Source organism: Blennius ocellaris, assembly GCF_963422515.1.
Source record: "Blennius ocellaris genome assembly, chromosome: 21".
Classification (NCBI taxonomy): domain Eukaryota; kingdom Metazoa; phylum Chordata; class Actinopteri; order Blenniiformes; family Blenniidae; genus Blennius; species Blennius ocellaris.
In genome coordinates this window covers 3435594-3453169 of record NC_137670.1, presented here as the reverse complement: position 1 = coordinate 3453169, position 17576 = coordinate 3435594, and the positions used below count along the sequence as shown (strand labels likewise).

The 17576-nt window shown below is 47.2% G+C and overlaps 1 protein-coding gene across 2 annotated transcripts in view; it reads left to right on the top strand.

Moving 5' to 3' along the window:
* Positions 1 to 17576, top strand: part of etv4 (ETS variant transcription factor 4) — a 35101-nt gene that overhangs the window by 14711 nt on the left and 2814 nt on the right. For both annotated transcript variants that reach the window (XM_080516914.1, XM_080516915.1), the window contains exons 5-9: positions 9942 to 10071; positions 11091 to 11276; positions 11359 to 11744; positions 15927 to 15995; positions 16601 to 16648. In XM_080516914.1, coding sequence (XP_080373040.1) covers positions 9942 to 10071; positions 11091 to 11276; positions 11359 to 11744; positions 15927 to 15995; positions 16601 to 16648 — 819 coding nt within the window. The remainder of the gene's footprint in view (positions 1 to 9941; positions 10072 to 11090; positions 11277 to 11358; positions 11745 to 15926; positions 15996 to 16600; positions 16649 to 17576) is intronic.

The following is a 17576-nucleotide window of genomic DNA, read 5'->3' as shown; positions in this document are numbered from 1 at the left end:
AAGTTTGTCCTCGCCGAGGATTGCGGCTCATTAGACATTCACTATCACTGTCATCTCGGTAACTAAAACTACACTCGACGTTTCATTGGTGGATGTGTCGCGTGGAGCTCGCACTCGTACCTCGCGGCAGCTACTTCGTTGTCAGCGCTTCTGCTGTTTCGGTGGAAACGGACGTTGTTTTTTTTTTTAAATGTCACCGCGAAAACGCGAAACTTTGCTGATGAAACTTCACGATTGCCACGTCGCTGCTGCAAATCCACAGATAGAAAAGCAGCTGGAAAAGACAAAAGTGGCACCAAAACAAGAAAAAGTGCGGATCTTAAAGAAGTTGCAATGTTGGAAAAACGTCCAGTCGTCGTCCTCTTCCGTTCCTGAAACTTTGTCTTAAATGCTACGAGAATAGCAGCTAGATTCTCGATTCTCTTTGCTAAGGTAAACAGATTATAATTTATTCTTGAGAATCTCTTCACATTATAAACCTAAAGCAGCTGAAATAAGAAAACGACCCTACAGCCTGGGAATGATTTCCACAATAAAGCAGCCTGATGGCTTCAACACACGTCTCATTTTAGACTTTTTTTTCTACCCGAACCATCAAACGTGTACGATTCCTTACAGCAGCGTCGCAATGTTTCCCGTCCAAACTGAGATTTTTATCTCCCTCCCGAGCTGTTAGGGATTTTCTTTCTTTTCTGTCAGTTCATGAGATATCAGGCCATCACTGACGGAGAGTGGAGGGGTGAACATGCAGCAACCTGCTGACACAGACCAGAAGGTGTGTGGAGTGAGCCGAGAGCCAGCGCTCGGCGATATCGATCGCCGCTGATCCGGCGGAGGAGCGGGGAGGAGATGGAGAGCGTTGATAGATGGCTTGATAACGCTAAAGCGCAAATAAATCAGCTCGAAGGCTCAGATAGAGGAAGGAGACGGCGCGAGAGAGAGCGGGTCAACCGCGCCGCCGAGCGTTACGGTCAAGATCCCCTATCGAGTCCCTGGGAGAGGGTGAAAGGGTGGAGGAAGTAAGGGAGGGAGGGAGGGGGGCAAAAAGGGGGGGTGAGATCTGCGGGAAGAACTGTGGACGTGGCATGTGCGCTGATCATTTCCAGCAAGGTGTCCAGGCCTATCTCCCCTCCGATAAGGAAGCTTCCCGCTCCAAACACCTGCTGGAACTCACGTGAAGTCCGGAGGAAAGGGCGTACGACGGGGGGGGGGGGGTTATTAATAACCTGAAACTAGTTGGTTTTTTTGCGCGATCTGAAAACACGCCGGATCGTCCCTATTCGCAAAGATGTTTACGACTTCTCGTGTGAACGGAGAACATTCCGGTTACATTCAGGTCTTTGTCTTTTATTTTTAGCCCCAAGTTTTTGTTTTTGTTAAAAAAAAGTCTTAATAAATATAAAATGCTGACAGATATGAATGCAAAACAGCTTGGAAGTCATAAATAAGGCAAAATATACATCAGTTTCATTGATTGACAGATACAATCTAAAACAGCGTTGGCATTGTGAAATTTCTTTCGATAATCGTGAAGTGACAATCTATTGTCTCACGACAACATTTCAAGTATATACCACTTCGTATTTGCTATTTTGTATTAGAAAATTTGGGAAACGTTTTCGAAAACGATGTCAGTTTGACATAGAAATGCTGAAAATGAGGTAGTTTTCCTCTTGGGCCACTAGTGGGTGCTGTTGTTGTCATTGGTATGGACTGTTACTGTGACTGTCCATTGTTGTTATTGTCCATCCACTGAGCATGTGCAGAACGATTTACTACGGCCGTGATGCGCAGTAGCAGCGTTAGCTGAGTGATGTGTAAGAATATAATTTTTTTTTTTTTTTTTTTTTACATTTTATATATGAAAAAAAAAATCCCTGTGCTTCGCCCGCCCCTCGTTTGCCCCGGCGGACCTCTCATTATATCATTTCAGTAACAGCGTGGGGCCGCATCGATCGCCACATTAAACATTAAGAGGGGACAGCTATATTGGGGGCTGAGGAATTGAGAGTGAAGAGTCAATATTGTGCCAGATTAATTACCCCCGGCCCCCCGCCTGCGACGGGACGTCCCTCGCGCTTGCACATGTCCCGGGACAGGGATGTATTGTCCTGAACGGCGGAGCGGCGCGGAGATTTACGGCCGGTCAATGGCCGTTTGTAAAGAGCCAACGCTGCACTCGTGGAAGTCAAGTGGACGGCAGGGAAAACAGAAGATGTCAGAACAGTTTCCATTAAACGGCGGTTCCCCCGACGGCGTCGGGACGCTGGAGGTTCAGATGATAAGAAAATGGTATTCTTCTTGTCCGTCACAACCCTTTGATCTCAGCTTTTGCTCAGATTTTCTTCAATGTTGTCTTTGAAAAACAGGTGTGAGAGAGAACGTCTCCAAAAGCTCTCTTCTATTATGTCACATCCAAATTCTCTTTCTGACGTTGAAGCTTTTTCAGCTGTCAAATCGATCCATTCGTCATTAATTATTCATTATCCCATTCTACCTCAGTGGTGCACCAAGTGTGGGGTTGAAGAAAAAAAAAAAAGTTGAATCCAGATCCAGAATTTCAACGGAGAATTGCAACTTTCATCATATAATAACTAAATATGTCTTCTTTGTGATGAGAAACCTTAAGGTTCTCCGGTTTCCTGATGCAATTCATTGTATTCATGGTGGTTTTTCGTAGACGAAATGTACATCCACAACGAAGGATTAAATTCAGAATATAATCGGAGTGCTCTGACCAGATTATTCTAATTCTGTCTGATAAAAGCAGAAGTGAAACCATAACGTTTGCAGAACCCGGCGTCATTCACGTCGACTTCCTGTTGGGCAACGCCGCAAAAAAATGAAACGGTGCGACCGAGCCGACCGGCCGTCCGGCTGATACCAGCCACACTCATCATCAATCTCGTTGGGCTTGTTTGGCAGGTACCTGACGACCGGTCTTTAAATATTCAGGGAGTCCGGGACCATTATCAGATGAGGGACGACGGCCTGTAAATCAGATAGAGCCGACGCTAATGGATCCGACACTCCCGGAGCAGACGGATCCTGCAGCTCTCCTCAGGCCCACTGGGTTCCTCAGACCCTGTTCACACGACAATAGAAGGCGTGAAAATGACGTAGTTTTCGTGTTGGTCTACTAGTTGGTGCTGTTGGCTGTTTGCGTAATGAAACCACAAACGTAGAGAACGATACGGCTACAAACATTAACACCGGGGAGAACACGGACATTCGAGTGGACAGACGACCAAATTGGATTGTTATTACGGTAAAACTACCAAGTCCCGGGAGAATATGGACTGGGAGTCTTCTGAGCATGTGCAGGATTCCTAGTTGCCGCGGTGACCAGGAGGAACAGTAGCAGTCGTCTAACCAAGAGATGGCGCTTCAGTGTTTTCAGAAAGTGTCTCTTTTTTTTGCCCGTTTCAATGAAGACGGAGCATTTTCAAGTTGCGTTTTCACACCGTCACATCGTCGTCGTAAAGACAAATCCCCAAACGACAGTATGGAAGTTTTGTGTCCTGACTTGTGTTCTCTCTGTCTTCCTGATTGTGCAGTGACCTGAGAAACATGCACACATGTCCGGCACATGCTTCCATGCGGCGCTGGGCGGACGGTTCGCCTCTGCAGTCGTATTGTGTCATCCCCCCCAGCGCCCCCCCCCCCGACTCTCTGCAGCGCTCAAGTTTCCCAACAATCTGCCAATGTACAGAACAAAATCTGAGTGAAAGTGGGAGTCGAGAGAGGATTTAGATCGAGAGTTTATGCTTTGCTACTGTACTTTTTTTTTTCAGCCATCTGCAATATTCTCTCGAGAATCTTTCACGTCTCAATTCCTCCTCTCACATCCTTCAAACCGGCTCCTTCCTCATTTGAACCTCTGTGAGGACAAAATCAGCGAAAGCAGCTGTGAAGATGACACGTTTGAGGAACGATGAGTTTAAAACACGACTTCCTGTTTACATTCAGAAAATAATTGAAGCCATCAGCCCGCAGACCTTTTGTTTGGCACCCTGAGTATACATATTGATCCAATACAAGTATGTATTTCGCCGTTTTGCTTCCATTTTTACCCCAAAATTCTCATATATAATCGTATCCTGGTGTCGGTGACGTTGCGATAAACGTGTTCCAAACCTGGATCCACTGCAGTTCTTTCACTCTGTATTCATTAATTTATTTATCTTCTGAGTTGAATTTTGCGTGAAAGTTTCAGATCTACCTTGAACAACCTTTGATTCACACTGTTGCCCGGTTACAACGCAGCGACACCGTCAACTGCGCAAATAATGTTGTTTGCAGCCGGCGTGAATCAATAACTTCCCGTTTGACCTTTAAAACCACTGCGGCATAATTGGCATCCTTGTTATTATTGATCCGGGATCAATCTGCGAGTGTGTGGAGAAGCCATATTTTAGGACACGTGCCGCTCACCGAGTCCCACCGTGTGAGATAAGAAGCAGGTCTTCCAGATCGAAGTTCTCATCGGGAGGATCGGAGCCATTAAGTTGGTATTTACGTTCCACGCTCGCGAGCCTCGGCAGGACGCCGTCGGCCCGGGTTTGACGCGGCGAGCGATGGCCAAGCGGCGCTGTCGTGTGCTTGCAGACTTCCAGAGGCTTAAGACTTGGCCGCGTCGCGCGTAAACATCCAATGTAAGACTCTCCAGACGACTCCTGTCTTCACGTCGGATTAACCGATGCACGGCCTTTAATGGTAGGAAGTAATAAGACGGAGGGGTTCACCGCCGGGTCTCGTCCAGAGTCGGCCTCGTTAAACACTGTGCAACTTATTGAAAATAATTAAGCTATGATCGCGGTTCCTTTTTGTTACCAAAAAATAACTAATAATACTTACATTCCTTAAATCCATCAGTCCATGTTGTTGACTCTTGATCAGTTCTTCGTGGCTGACAAATGTAGGAGCGTAGTGTGAAACCATAATTATACTTTGAAACTTTCAGCCAAAAGTGGTGGAATTATTGCAGATCATGAAACACATTTAAGTACTTTGAGGTTCGGAGGTTTTTCACAAGAACCATTTCTGTGTTGGTTCCTGTAGGAATCCGATAGTGCCTCCCTGTTTATCCACACCACCTCTGTGAGGGGCCCTGAGTGTGTGTGTGTGTGTGTGTGGTGTGTGTGTGTGTGTCATCCCTGCTCATGCGATTTGTTTGTGGTGGGTGTGTGTTGAAAGCCCCCCCCCTCCTCGGTGTAATGATCCCTCTACTTCCTAAAGCATTCAACCGTGACCGTCACCTTTCACCCGGCGCCCAACCCCACCCCCGCCCCCACCCTCGCCCTCCTCCAGCCCACATTTACATATGTAAAGTCCGTCTCCACCCCGCGTTCAGCCGGGGTCGCGAAGAATGACACGGAATCGGGAGGGAGGGAGGAACCTCTGACCCGCTGGGCCTCGGAGGTGATGGGAATCGGTCCGGCCTGCACACGTCTTCCAGCTCGCTCTCCTCCACATTTCTGTCTTCTGTCACGTTCTCCAACATCTCGCTGACATCGCGACTGTGTACTCCCAACTGTCTTCCGTTTTTCCTAAACACCTTGGCGCTTCCTGTCGCCGTCCTCGGAAAGCACGAGCAGCGCCGCGAGCGCGTGACGTAACCTTCGACGAAGCAGCGACGCGGGCTCGTGTTGCCTCAAATAAAAGCAGGAAGAGGAGCATAACTCTCGCAGGATCCGTTTACACGACTGCCAGCACCTTGTAAACTTTAGATCGGACTGACGGATTTACTGCGACGCTCTTAGAACGACTGTTCTTGGAAAAGCTGTTGATGGATCGTTAAAGAAGTCGGACGGTTTAGAAGAGTCGTCCAACTTTTGATACTGATAGTTTAAGTCTGATATTACTGAAGCTGTCAGGAGTTCCAGATCGGAAAGATTCACCTTGAAAAGTGGAAATATGGTTTAAAAAAAAAATACCAACACTGAGAGAGAAGAGTGTTTGTTCATCTTCAGTCGTGTGAATGCAGAGGGGGACGTGTGAAGGACACCTGTTGGATTATTTGATTCGTCTTTCCAAGACTGACTTCAAATGTGACCTTCGAACGATCGATCCCAATAATTGGTAACACCTTGTGGAAAAAAAAGAAATGGATTTTTCGGGCTAAAATATGACCAGAAAGGGTAAAAAGTCCAGTTTGTGTCAGATGAATCTCCTCAGACACACTCAATTCTTTCCAATTACCACGAATATACAACGAAGTAAAAAAAAAAAAAAAAAGTTAGAGTTTAAAGACAAACCGTCTCATTTGAAAACCTTGTGAAACTTGGATGGAAGTTCAAAACATGAAAGAGTATTTACCTGTGTATTATTCATGTAGCGCAGCCTACAGGCGAGGTTTGAGTTAGCGCGAGCACAGGAAATGTTCGGCCCCCATTTCTACGACTTTTCAAGTGAAAAACACAATCTTTGCATTTTTCTTTATGAAAAGCTTCACATTTCCACGATCATTTTTTGAAAACGATGTCCGCTTCAATGGAAATGGCAGAAATGCTGAAAATGACGTGGTTTTCATGTCGGGGCCACTCGTGGGTGCTGTTGGTCGCTTTTGTAATGCAACCACATAACATGCGGAAGACACAGAGTACCCACGTCAGATTTCCACTTTTTTTTTTTGCAGTCTCGATCGTCTAAATTTAGATCCGTCACTCGCAGCGGTTTGCTAGCCTGCTAAAGCTCCTGCTGAACCGAAGCGGAGTCTCGCGGAATAAAAAAAAAAAAATACAAATTTGTTGTTGAACCGGAACGTCGACCAGCCGTCGCACATTGGAAATGCACGCGACGGCATTCACAAGCAAATACGCAAACACAATGAGCTGTCTGCTGCTCGTTTACCAGATTAATTAATCATCTCGAAAGGTCTCTCTCTCACACACACACACACACACACACACACACACACACACACACACACACACACAAACAGCCCAAACACACACACACACCCTTCAAAGTGGAGCGTCCCCATAAATCCACAGCCACATCAAGAGGCATCGCGGCCGCCAATCGCATTAGCGGCTCGGCTCCCAGGATTGTTTGTGGTTCACGGGCGCAGAGGGGAAAGAGAGAGAGACCCAGAGAAAGAGAGAGAGAGAGAGAGAGGGTGGGGGTGGGGGGGGGGGGATGTCAATCGACGAGCAGGCCTGGATTATCAGAGAGGCAGCCATGTGCCGCCCTCCGTGTCGCAGCAGACGAGCTGCCGGCGACTCGCAGGAGGCTGGAATCCCGACGCGTCTGTCTGGGAAATCTGGCTAAATGCTCTCTAATCCCGTTGATCCTCCGCGAAAGCCAACACTTCCTCACCTGCCCGCCTGCCATGGGAGAATGAGCGCCGGGCAAAAAATAGCAAGGTTACCACAGGATGAGCAGCTCCGATTTGAAGTCAGATTTTCATTCAGGATGTTTGCAGTTTTTTGGGGTTTTTTAAGGTGTTTTAGATGAAAAAAAGGCGGAGCTGGAGCAAGAAACACAAAAAAAATTAAGGTTTACTATGATCCTGGATCAAAACAATCTGGAGGTGCTGCAGAATTTCACTACACTACGACATCAATTGGCCAAGTGAATGTTTCTATACCTGCAAAAATACTGTTTGACACCAGAAAACAATTTGGAGGACCAGTAACTTGCACATCGAATGCCTTCTTTTTTTTTTTTTAGGAGGTTATAATAATAACTTTAATTATCTAGCACTATTTTTAAACAGTATTACAAAGTGCTTACGTTATGGTTATTCCATTGACTTCCTGTAGCGTTATCATTGCCGAACGGATCACAGAGTCTCGGGGTAAATGATATCCAGTGTAGCAGCAACAGGCTCATTCTTTAAAGTTTAATGTGGCTGCTTCACTGGAGTTATTATATACCTTTTATTAAACACTGCCTACAAGCTACTTCGTACTGACGATCCTCGTTGGCTCAACCTGTGGCTCCGCGTCGTGTTAATAACTAACGGCTCTGCGTGAACATCAAGCAGCCTTTTGCATAAATGAAATATTGGTTGTTTGTTCCTTCATCTGAGCGAGCGATCATGTGACCGCCGGTTGTGGGAATGCGTTAAACAAATATTGTTGCCCTGACTCGCGTCGCCTAAAGCAAACACTTAAAATAAATAATCTGTCAAATCTCATTCATCTCTTCTTATGAAGAGATTGTGACATTGAATGTTTTATTAAAAACCCGACGGAGCGAGATAAACTGACATTAATGAGAGGACTATGAGAGACTGTTAACGCGAAGAACAGAAGACGTTTGATCAAACGGGTTCCAACAAGAGCAGAAGTCATGATTTGAGAATGCGACGGTGTCAAATAGAGCTGGCGCAAGATTGAACCTGAAGCAGAAAATGAGCGGAGAGACGAAAAACAAAGAACTTCATTTGGGTTTTTTTTTTATGTCTGTCTTGAAGTGAAAACACAAAACTTCCTCCGGAGTGGCAAGACTCCCAGTCCGTATTCTCCCGGGACTTTTGTTTTGACAGTCGCCGTAATAACAATCCAACTTTCTCCACTAGAATGTCCGTGTTCTCCCATTGTTAATGTTTATAGCGGATTGTTCTGTGTGTGTGTGGTTTCATTACAAAAACAACCAGCAGCACCCGCTAGTGGCCCAACGTGCTCAATACATCATTTTCAGAATGTCTGTTGTCACGGAAACGGGGCCTAAGTTAATGGTTAAAGTTGTACTTTGTCTCTGAGATCTTAAATTAACCTTTTAGTTTTTAAGGGAAAAATGAAGAAAATGGCACCTTTTTTTGTAAATTAAATGGATAAACTACAATCACACTGCTTATTTTATTACATTTTGTTGTAGGGTTTCATTTCCAAAAGACGGTTCTGATTCAAACCCTCAATTAACCTGCGGCACCGTCGGATTAGACTTGAGCCAAAACCCTTTCAACTTCACGATTCATCACTTCTTAAGTTAAAAGGGATCGTCTAGCTCCAGATCCTCTCTGGTGTTTGTGAGGTTTTTTTTTGTTTTTTTTCCCTCCACTTTCTATCTCTTCCCTCGGTGGAGCCGTCATTTTCGGCTTTATTCACCCCGACAGACCTTTTTTTTTTTTTTTTGTTTCCTTTTCCCTCCTCTTCTTTTTGTGAATGGATGACACTGTGTAATTACCTGGGCCGAGCTTTCAGTGTGGCCTGCTCCTTCGCTTCCACACCCACCACACACACACACACACACACACACACACACATACACACTCATAAAGTCACATATAAATACATGCCTCCCCAGCTGGAAGTGCACAGCTGCTGCTGTTTACCCTGCCGGGACCAGAAAAACATCCTGTACAGTTCTCGGGGTGAAAACCTCCCCTCACATAATAAACACGAGCGCCCGGCGCAGCTTGAAGCTCCCCTCTGGTCGGTTTCTGTGGCCGCCGAGGCGAAAGGTCCCCTGCGGCCGTCCGTTTCGGGCTTGACGGACACTTTTCGGAGCGAGCGTCCCCGTCAAAGTTCTGACTCTCGCCGTCCGTCCTCTGGAAGCCAGAGCGGCTCCGGGGACGAACATCTGGCGGCCGACGGGGAAGGAATGTGGGGGAAAATTGTTGTACGTGCCGTTGTGAGAGAGGTGTGACACTGGCTTTCATCCGTCGGTTGTTTAGCTCCGGCGGAGGAAGTTTTCGTCTGCTGTTGTGTCTGGGCGACTGGAGGGGGGGGCGGGGCCTCACCCGAACGCCTGCAGGAATGCGGGCCCGTGTGCGAGCATGTGTGTGTTTATATGCGTCTGTCCTCGGCCCTGCGTGCCGCCGCCGCCAGACACTCCTCGGGCGTCTCGGGCGTCTCGGGCTGGCACGTTAGGAGAGATTCCTGCAGACGACAGGAATCCGCCGCCGCTGCCGCCGCCGCCGCCGCCGCGGTATCGGGGGCAGGTGCCGCGTGGCAAACGGGGCTGAACTGTGTGTGTGTGTCTCTTTGCAGCGGTGGCCTTCCACAGCCCGCCCGTCACCATCAAGAAGGAGCCGCAGAGCCCCGGCTCCGACCCCAGCCAGTCCTGTAGCCACAAGCAGAGCTTCAGCTACCCCAGTGGAGAGCAGTGCCTTTATGCCAGGTACCGTTGTTCAAGCCCGCCGCAAAGCAACAAACCACACAAAGAGCCAGACTCTTTATTCAGGGTCAGGACGGCAACACGCCGGCTTCCTCCTTCTCAATAGGGGGGGAAAACACACAGACCTTCGATGGAAACCTTCAATCAAAGGACTTTATCACTGGATTTGCAAGTCAAAACGTTTAAACGTTGCGGCCACAAAGTGTCCAAACTCGATTTTTATCAATGGGTCTTATTCCAGTCTTTTTAATCTGAGATGCAACGAGCATTTACATCCAGATTATAGAGATTATAGTCCATCTCATGACAGATTATAGTCATGAGATGGAAGAGAAGTGAATTCAGTCTATTAGAAACCGTCTTTGACATGTGAAGTTTGACTCCCTGAATTCTGCTGAAATAATGATTTTAGACGTAATCCCACATGGAAAGAACCTATATGAGGATATATGCGCATATATGAAACATATCAGTAGTTTATATGCACATATATGACAATATATATGCTGCACACATGCGTACATATGCCACATATAGGCAAAATATAGGTGCATATATGTGAATATACAGGCCATGTAGGTCTCCTGTACTGCTTCTTTATTTCTCTCTCTCTCTCTCTCTCTCTCTCTATATATATATATATATATATATATATATATATATATATATATATATATATATATCTATCTCCCATATCTCACTTTGGCAACTGTCATACATTATCAAGGCAATAACTGAGAACCAACTAAAAAACGATTATGCATGAAGAACATATAGGTGCATATATGCACACATATATGCGTGCATATATGTACCTATATAAGTACCTGTATGCATGTATATGTGTACATATATGTGCATATATGCACATATAATATAGGAAAACGGCCAATTTTATATATGTCACATATATTAAAAACCTATATCAAAACCTATATTAAAACATATATATTTATATATATATAAATATATATATAAACATGAACGTTCACGGGTTGTTGTTTTTTTTTTTTTGTCCACAGTGCCTATGAGCATAAAAGGGCTGCCGGGGGGGCCAAGAGCTCCTGCCCCGGGACCCCCATGTCTCCCATGCAGCAGCATTACTCCCCCAAACCCGCCACGGCCGGACGGCCCGACGCTGGCTACATGACGCCCGCCGCCACCTCCCAGCCCCTCCCCAGCAACAGTTACCCCCCCATCAACCCCAGGTGGCGCCGCAGACACGCACCAGCTGCAGGATTGTGACGGCGACGTGCCGGCCGAATCTAACGGCCGCTCTGATTCTCTCAGTTCCAGGTTTCCGGGGGCTTCAGGAGACCCCATGTGCCCCCCGTTCCCCCCGGCCGGACAGCCGTTCCAGCGCATGACGCCCGCCCCGCCCGGAGGAGGAGGGGGCGGAGGAGGAGGGCCGGGCGGAGGTGGGGGCGGCGGCGGCGGCGGCGGCTACCACCGGCAGCACTCGCCGTACCTGCAGCAGAGCTTCAAGCAGGAGTACCTGGACCCCCTGTACGAGCGGGCGGCTCAGATGGCGGCGCCGGGCCACGGCGCCGGGCAGGGACACCCGCCCCAACCCCACCCACACCACCATCCACACCACCCCCATCAGCACCCACACCGGTTCCCGCCGGCCCACATGATGGTGAAGCAGGAGCCCACAGACTACACCTACGAACCCGGTGAGCGCAGAGCGTCCGCCCAGGCGCCCCTCACTTCTTCTTCTGCACGGGTGACGCTGCGCGAGGCGCCGCGGGGATGTAAAATCATACGGAAATAGAACAACGGAAATAAATGTATCTTTATTTATTTCGCAGGAAATAATTTTAAAGCATCAAAAGGTGAAACGGTTTCATTTTGATTGAATAAACGCATCACCATCACTCTTTTTTATTCAAATATGGCAAAAGAAAACATACCAGGCTGTAATGATCATTACTATCAGAGTCATGAATTTTGTTTATATTACTTCTCTTATAATCTGCGACAAAGTATTATAAAAAAAAAAATAAAAAACTCCACCAAATACAAAAGACCCAGAAACTACATAAAATAACAAAAAACTATTTAGAAAATTACCTAAACCTCTAAATATTGAATGTGTGTGTGTGTGTGTGTGTGTGTGTGTGTGTGTGTGTGTGTGTGTGTGTGTGTGTGTGTGTGTGTGTGTGTGTGTGTGTGTGTGTGTGTGTGTGTGTGTGTGTGTGTGTAAAACTAACCAAAAACAACAAAAATCGGAATAAATATTAAAAACCAAACAATTAAAAACAACAAAAATGTCAATAATGATACTAATTTTAATAAAACACTAAAAAATATTAAATTATCATACAAGTTAAAGGTGGAACACACCATGAATGATTATTTATATGTAACAGAATACACACTAAATTGTTTAAAAGGAAGAAAAAAAAACAGTTTTTCCAATTAGTTTGAAAAGTTTCGACATATTTTGACTTTTTCCACCACTTTACAGACATTTACATGTTGGAGGCTAAGCAGTTTCCTCTGGAGGTTAAGCAGTGAAATAAGAAGATATAAACAGTGAAACGCTTCGGTTTGATAGAAAAACCTCCGTCGGCCGGCGACTGGAACAAAATGTCCAAAAGGCAAACAAACTTCTTTCACTGTATCTAAACTCCAACCAGCTCGTCTCAAACTCCTCCTTTCAACTCCCTGACACTCGGGCAGATATTTTCTCTGCTGCAGCTTCACTGCTCCTCCTCCTCCTCCTCCTCCTCCTCCTCCTCGGCTCTGTGAGAGAGCGGCAGAGGAATTTCATTGAGAAAATGGAGGGCACTGGAAAGACTAGAGTCCCTGGTGGAGTGCTCCGGGGTTTCAGGTTGCACCAGCGGCTTCCTTTTTCTGCAGGCAGATGAACTCATAATGGAAAAATGAGCGTGGCCACAGTAACTCGAACCTCTCACTGGCTCTGAGAGGGTAATGGTGTGTGTGTGTGTGCGCGTGTGTGTGTGTGCGTGCGTGTGTGTGCGTGTGCGTGTGCGTGCAGCTTTAACAACCAGCTTTACCAGCGGCGAGAGCAGAAAACAGCTCCTCCATTTGCTGCTCCACCTGCAGTCAGATCCTCAGAGGTCAACGTGAACACAAAGAACCAATAACGCAATCTTCTTCTTCTCCTTCTTCTCCTCCTCCTCCTCCTTCTTCTTCTTCTTCTTCTGTTTCCTGACGACGAGTCTCGACCTGGAGAGCGACGGAGGGAAAGTACAGAAGGATGTTTTTCTTTGGATAGCTGCGGTTTGATCTGGTGTGGTTTCCTCAGGAGAGCCTCCGACGGGAGATTATCTTTCCTCCGTCGGCCTGCGCTGCTCGCCACTGTACTCTGATTTGAAAAGTAACTGGCTACTTGAAATAGTGACTTGTGTGCTATTTACCCCCCCGGACTCTTGGCGAGGATGCGGAGGAAGATGCTCTGTAATCTGAACATGTTTATGCTGGTAGTTTATACCACCGCTCACAGGTAGAAGTGGAAGCTAACTGCTATTTAAGCACACTAATGCTAAGGCTAGCATTGCAATCTGACATTTTAATGTTGCGGTCAGACTGAGTTCACATGGATTATTGAGCTTTCCGGTAAACAGGAGCTTAGTAAAATAATCATGAAGACAGGTTGAGCAACGCTGAAGAAAATGGCAGCAGGAATGTTTTTGTCGTTTCTGCGCTCGCGCAGCTTTAGCTAGCCAACATGGCCACTCAACTCAATTAACCCCCCCAAAACACTTTCATTTTTCCCGGTGGCGTCTTTCACGGCGGCGCCGCGGCAGCATTCCCCGGCAGCGAGTCACAGCCGCGGCCCCGCGGGCCTGAACGCTGCACCTTTCACTCCTCTGCTGCTCGACGTATTGACGCTGTTGACCGAGGGCACGTAAACAAGGATAACAAACTCGTCTACGGCAGCCGGTGACTCAACTGCCTTTGTGTCCCGGCAGACGGTCATTAAAAGAGAAGAACGCGCAGACAAAGGTGAAGGGGAAGCGCGGAACAATACGACGCAGAGCGAATCACGACATGCTCAATGTGCTTCACCTTGTCGAAGCATGCAGGAAGAGTCTTGCTCGTTGTTCACGGGAACCAATGTGAAAGATAGAGTACTGTCCAGGGTACCGTTCAGGGTACTGTTCAGGGTACCTTCAGGGTACTCTTCATGGCACCGTTCATGGTACAGTTCAGGGTACCGTTCAGGGTACTGTCCAGGGTACTGTTCAGGGTACCTTCAGGGTACAGTTCAGGGTACTGTTCAGGTACCGTTCAGGGTACTGTTCAGGGTACAGTTCAGGGTACCTTCAGGGTACTGTTCAGGGTACCGTTCAGGGTACCGTTCAGATACCGTTCAGGGTACTGTTCAGGGTACAGTTCATAGTAGTGTTCAGGGTACTGTTCATAGTACTGTACCACTGCAGGTGTTCACTCAGGGCCTAAAAATACCATCAGAGACGTGGTGTGATAAAAGCAGCGTTCGTCTTTCACACTGACAGCGATCGTGAAACATCCACGCTTTCTGTAAGGGAGAGAAGCACGTTCAGAACTCTTCTCTAAGTTATTGCAATGATTGTGGGTTTTGCCCTCGACAGGAAGTAACCACAAGGTTTTAACTTCCTTCCGTTTGCTTCTTCGGTGGCGTTTTACAATCTCGGGATTGACTTGATTTTCTGAAACGCCCCAGGTCCTGGTCGCCACGGGAGGAGTGACGAGTTGTTTTGCACATGCTCAGTAGATTGACAATAAGAAAAAAAGTGTTTCCTCCATTGGGAAGCACCACAGCACCAACTAGTGGCCTGGCATTAAAACTACAGTGTTTTCAAAAGGTTGTGGCTGAGACTGTTGAAGTGGTTAACCATGGCGGATTAGTGATTTTGTGTCGTTTTCGGAGAATTATTTCCCATAAAACTGATGAAAATTCTGCTGTTGAGTTTGACTCGCCAACATCTGAAACACTTGAACTGGAACGTGCTGGTTCTGGTTCCAGGAACTTTCAAGAACTGGTTTTGTTCCTGCACAACAAAGTAATTGAGTCTGTTTCCACGCGGTGCAATGTTTTAGCGTCGGACTGAAGCTAGTGGATGTGCTTCCCGGCGGGATCGTCAGGGTGAAGGTTCACTTGAGCTGCTCCATCCAGAAAAGCTCGTTTCAGGCTCTCCTGTGGCAGAAGACCTGACATCTACCGACCCGTTTCAGATTTGTCTCCATTTTCACCCAGTTATCACGTCGGGGAGCGGCGGGGGGGGGGGGGGGGGGGGGGGGGGAAGCACTACCTCCAGGGAGCATGCATTATTAAAAATGGCCGACGCTACGCTCTGCCGTTAGCGTTGAGTGGCTCCAGGTTGTTGGTCTCTGGAACTCTCCCAGTCTGACACAAGCTGCTCGTGGTACTACAATCCTTTTAAACCTTGCTGTCTGCCTGTTTGTTTATAAAGGATGTTGGATTGCAAATGGTAAATAAAGTTTTAAAAAGACTGGCCGTCTCATTCAGGCTTTAAGGACTAGAAATTCGAACCAAATGAATCTATGAGCGATCAGTGATTAGAACTCTGTTAGTGTTCCCGTCTGTCCCTTTGTAGACCCGTACAATTCATTCACTGGAGCTTGTTTATCTGCACACGCATTTCCTGAGCGACAGATCTTGAGATCTCGCTGGTTCCACTTGGTTCCACTTGGTTCCACGTCAAAGAGCTGATTAGGTTTTGTCTTGTTTATGTGTCTCAGGTCAAAGTTTAATCTCGAAACAAAGACTAAACTTCACAAACGTTGTCGCTCCCCTCACCACCCCCCTCCCCCCCGGCCAGCAGAGCCCACGGACCGTGGCTTTTCCCTCCGTTTCTTATAAACGCTGTGTGTTTCCCCTGCAGACGTGCCTGGATGTCCCTCCATGTACCACCACAACGAGGGCTACCCCAACCCGCAGCACAGCAATGAAGGTACTGACGTTTATTTCTAGAGTTTTTGCACCCAATGCCCCCAACGTCGCCGACGCTTTATCTCCACGGCTGTGAGCTCGGCGGTCATTGGCTGACCAGTTGCAGAGTGTCCGGCGTTGTTTCCATTGGCACAGGCTCTCGTCTCAACCCCTGCCTCAAGAATCCCTGAATAAACACAACTCCTGGAAAAAAAAATACCAAAAATAAAAAGAGGCACACGATTTCCCCAGCAAGAAGGCAAACAGTCCCTCCCCCTTCACTCCCTATTGTTTGTTCGTTGAGCGTTTTGACCAATTCAGAGGCTTATTTAATTATATCCTGCCTATAGAAGCTGACAGAAGTCTCTCAAAGTCCCAAAGGGTTGTTTCGCATGCTTTCACTGTGAAGACCACGTCCTTGTTACTGAGCGGCTTTGACAGAAGAGTGCACACTTATCAGCTTAACGCTCATTCATGCATAAACAGACGCTTGTGTTGTTTTGTTTTTGTTTTCTTCTTTCTCCGGCCGGCGTTCAAACCCTCTGGCACGGGTCCCGAACCGAGCCGCCGGAGATCAAAGGGCCACTTGAAAATCTTTGAACACAATTCTCCCCTTTTGTCTCGCAGGCTATCTGTTTGAAAATGACTCCCGCGTGGTTCCAGAGAAGTTCGAAGGTGAGAACGCCCTCATTCACGCCAAGCGCCGTTTTCATTTGCGCGCCGGCGGTCCGAGCGGTCCAGGTGTCGATTGGATCATCCGAGAGCTTCGCGTCGACCGAAGTCTTAGTTAGAGGGTTTGGTTTCCCCGTCGTCTGTCACCGGAACGTGACGTTTCGGAGCGACGAGCCCCGAGGGCTCGAGCGGCGAAGAGTTCTCGGAGAGGCGAGAGCAGTAACTTAGCCGTTTTCTTCTCCGGTTTCCCCTCCTTGTTGTACCAGAGATCCAGTAACCGGTAAACAACAGGAATCAGTGTCCGGTTCACTCCGAGACTGTGTGGATTTCTGTCCCAGGGAGCAACGTGTTCCTGATTTCTATCAGTTGTTTCCCCTCGTAGCGACTCTGAGAGTTTCGATTCCGATCTGAAGTGATTTCATAGTTTTCTGGAGGTTTTTTTGCAACAAGCTGTTTGTTAACGGCGATTTGATTCCAGTTACGTCAGTTTGCAAACATGAAACATGATAGGACGTCCTGACCCGCCGTTTTGGGTTAAACTCTTATTGGTGGCATTAGAAACACTTTAAACCAGAATCTTAATGGTACTGAAGCATAGAATGGGACGAAAACACATCGGAACCATCGACTTGGAGATGTTTGGACATTTTCTGTTCCGCAGATTAGTGCTTCAGCATCACATTGCTTCCCTTATTTCCTATTCAACATGAGACATGCATTTGTGGGATGAGCAGCTGAGTGAGTATGTCAGTTTTTGATACCAAAGTCTATTGATCTCAGGTTTTGATGAATAAAGACTGAAAAAACAAAGGTTCTCCAGAGAATCTGTGATAAATATTTCTCAGGCCAGCTGCTCATCCTGCAAATGCACAGTATTCCTTGTAGTCCGGCTCCATTCATGTAGGAAGTGAGATTAAAGAAGGATTAGGAG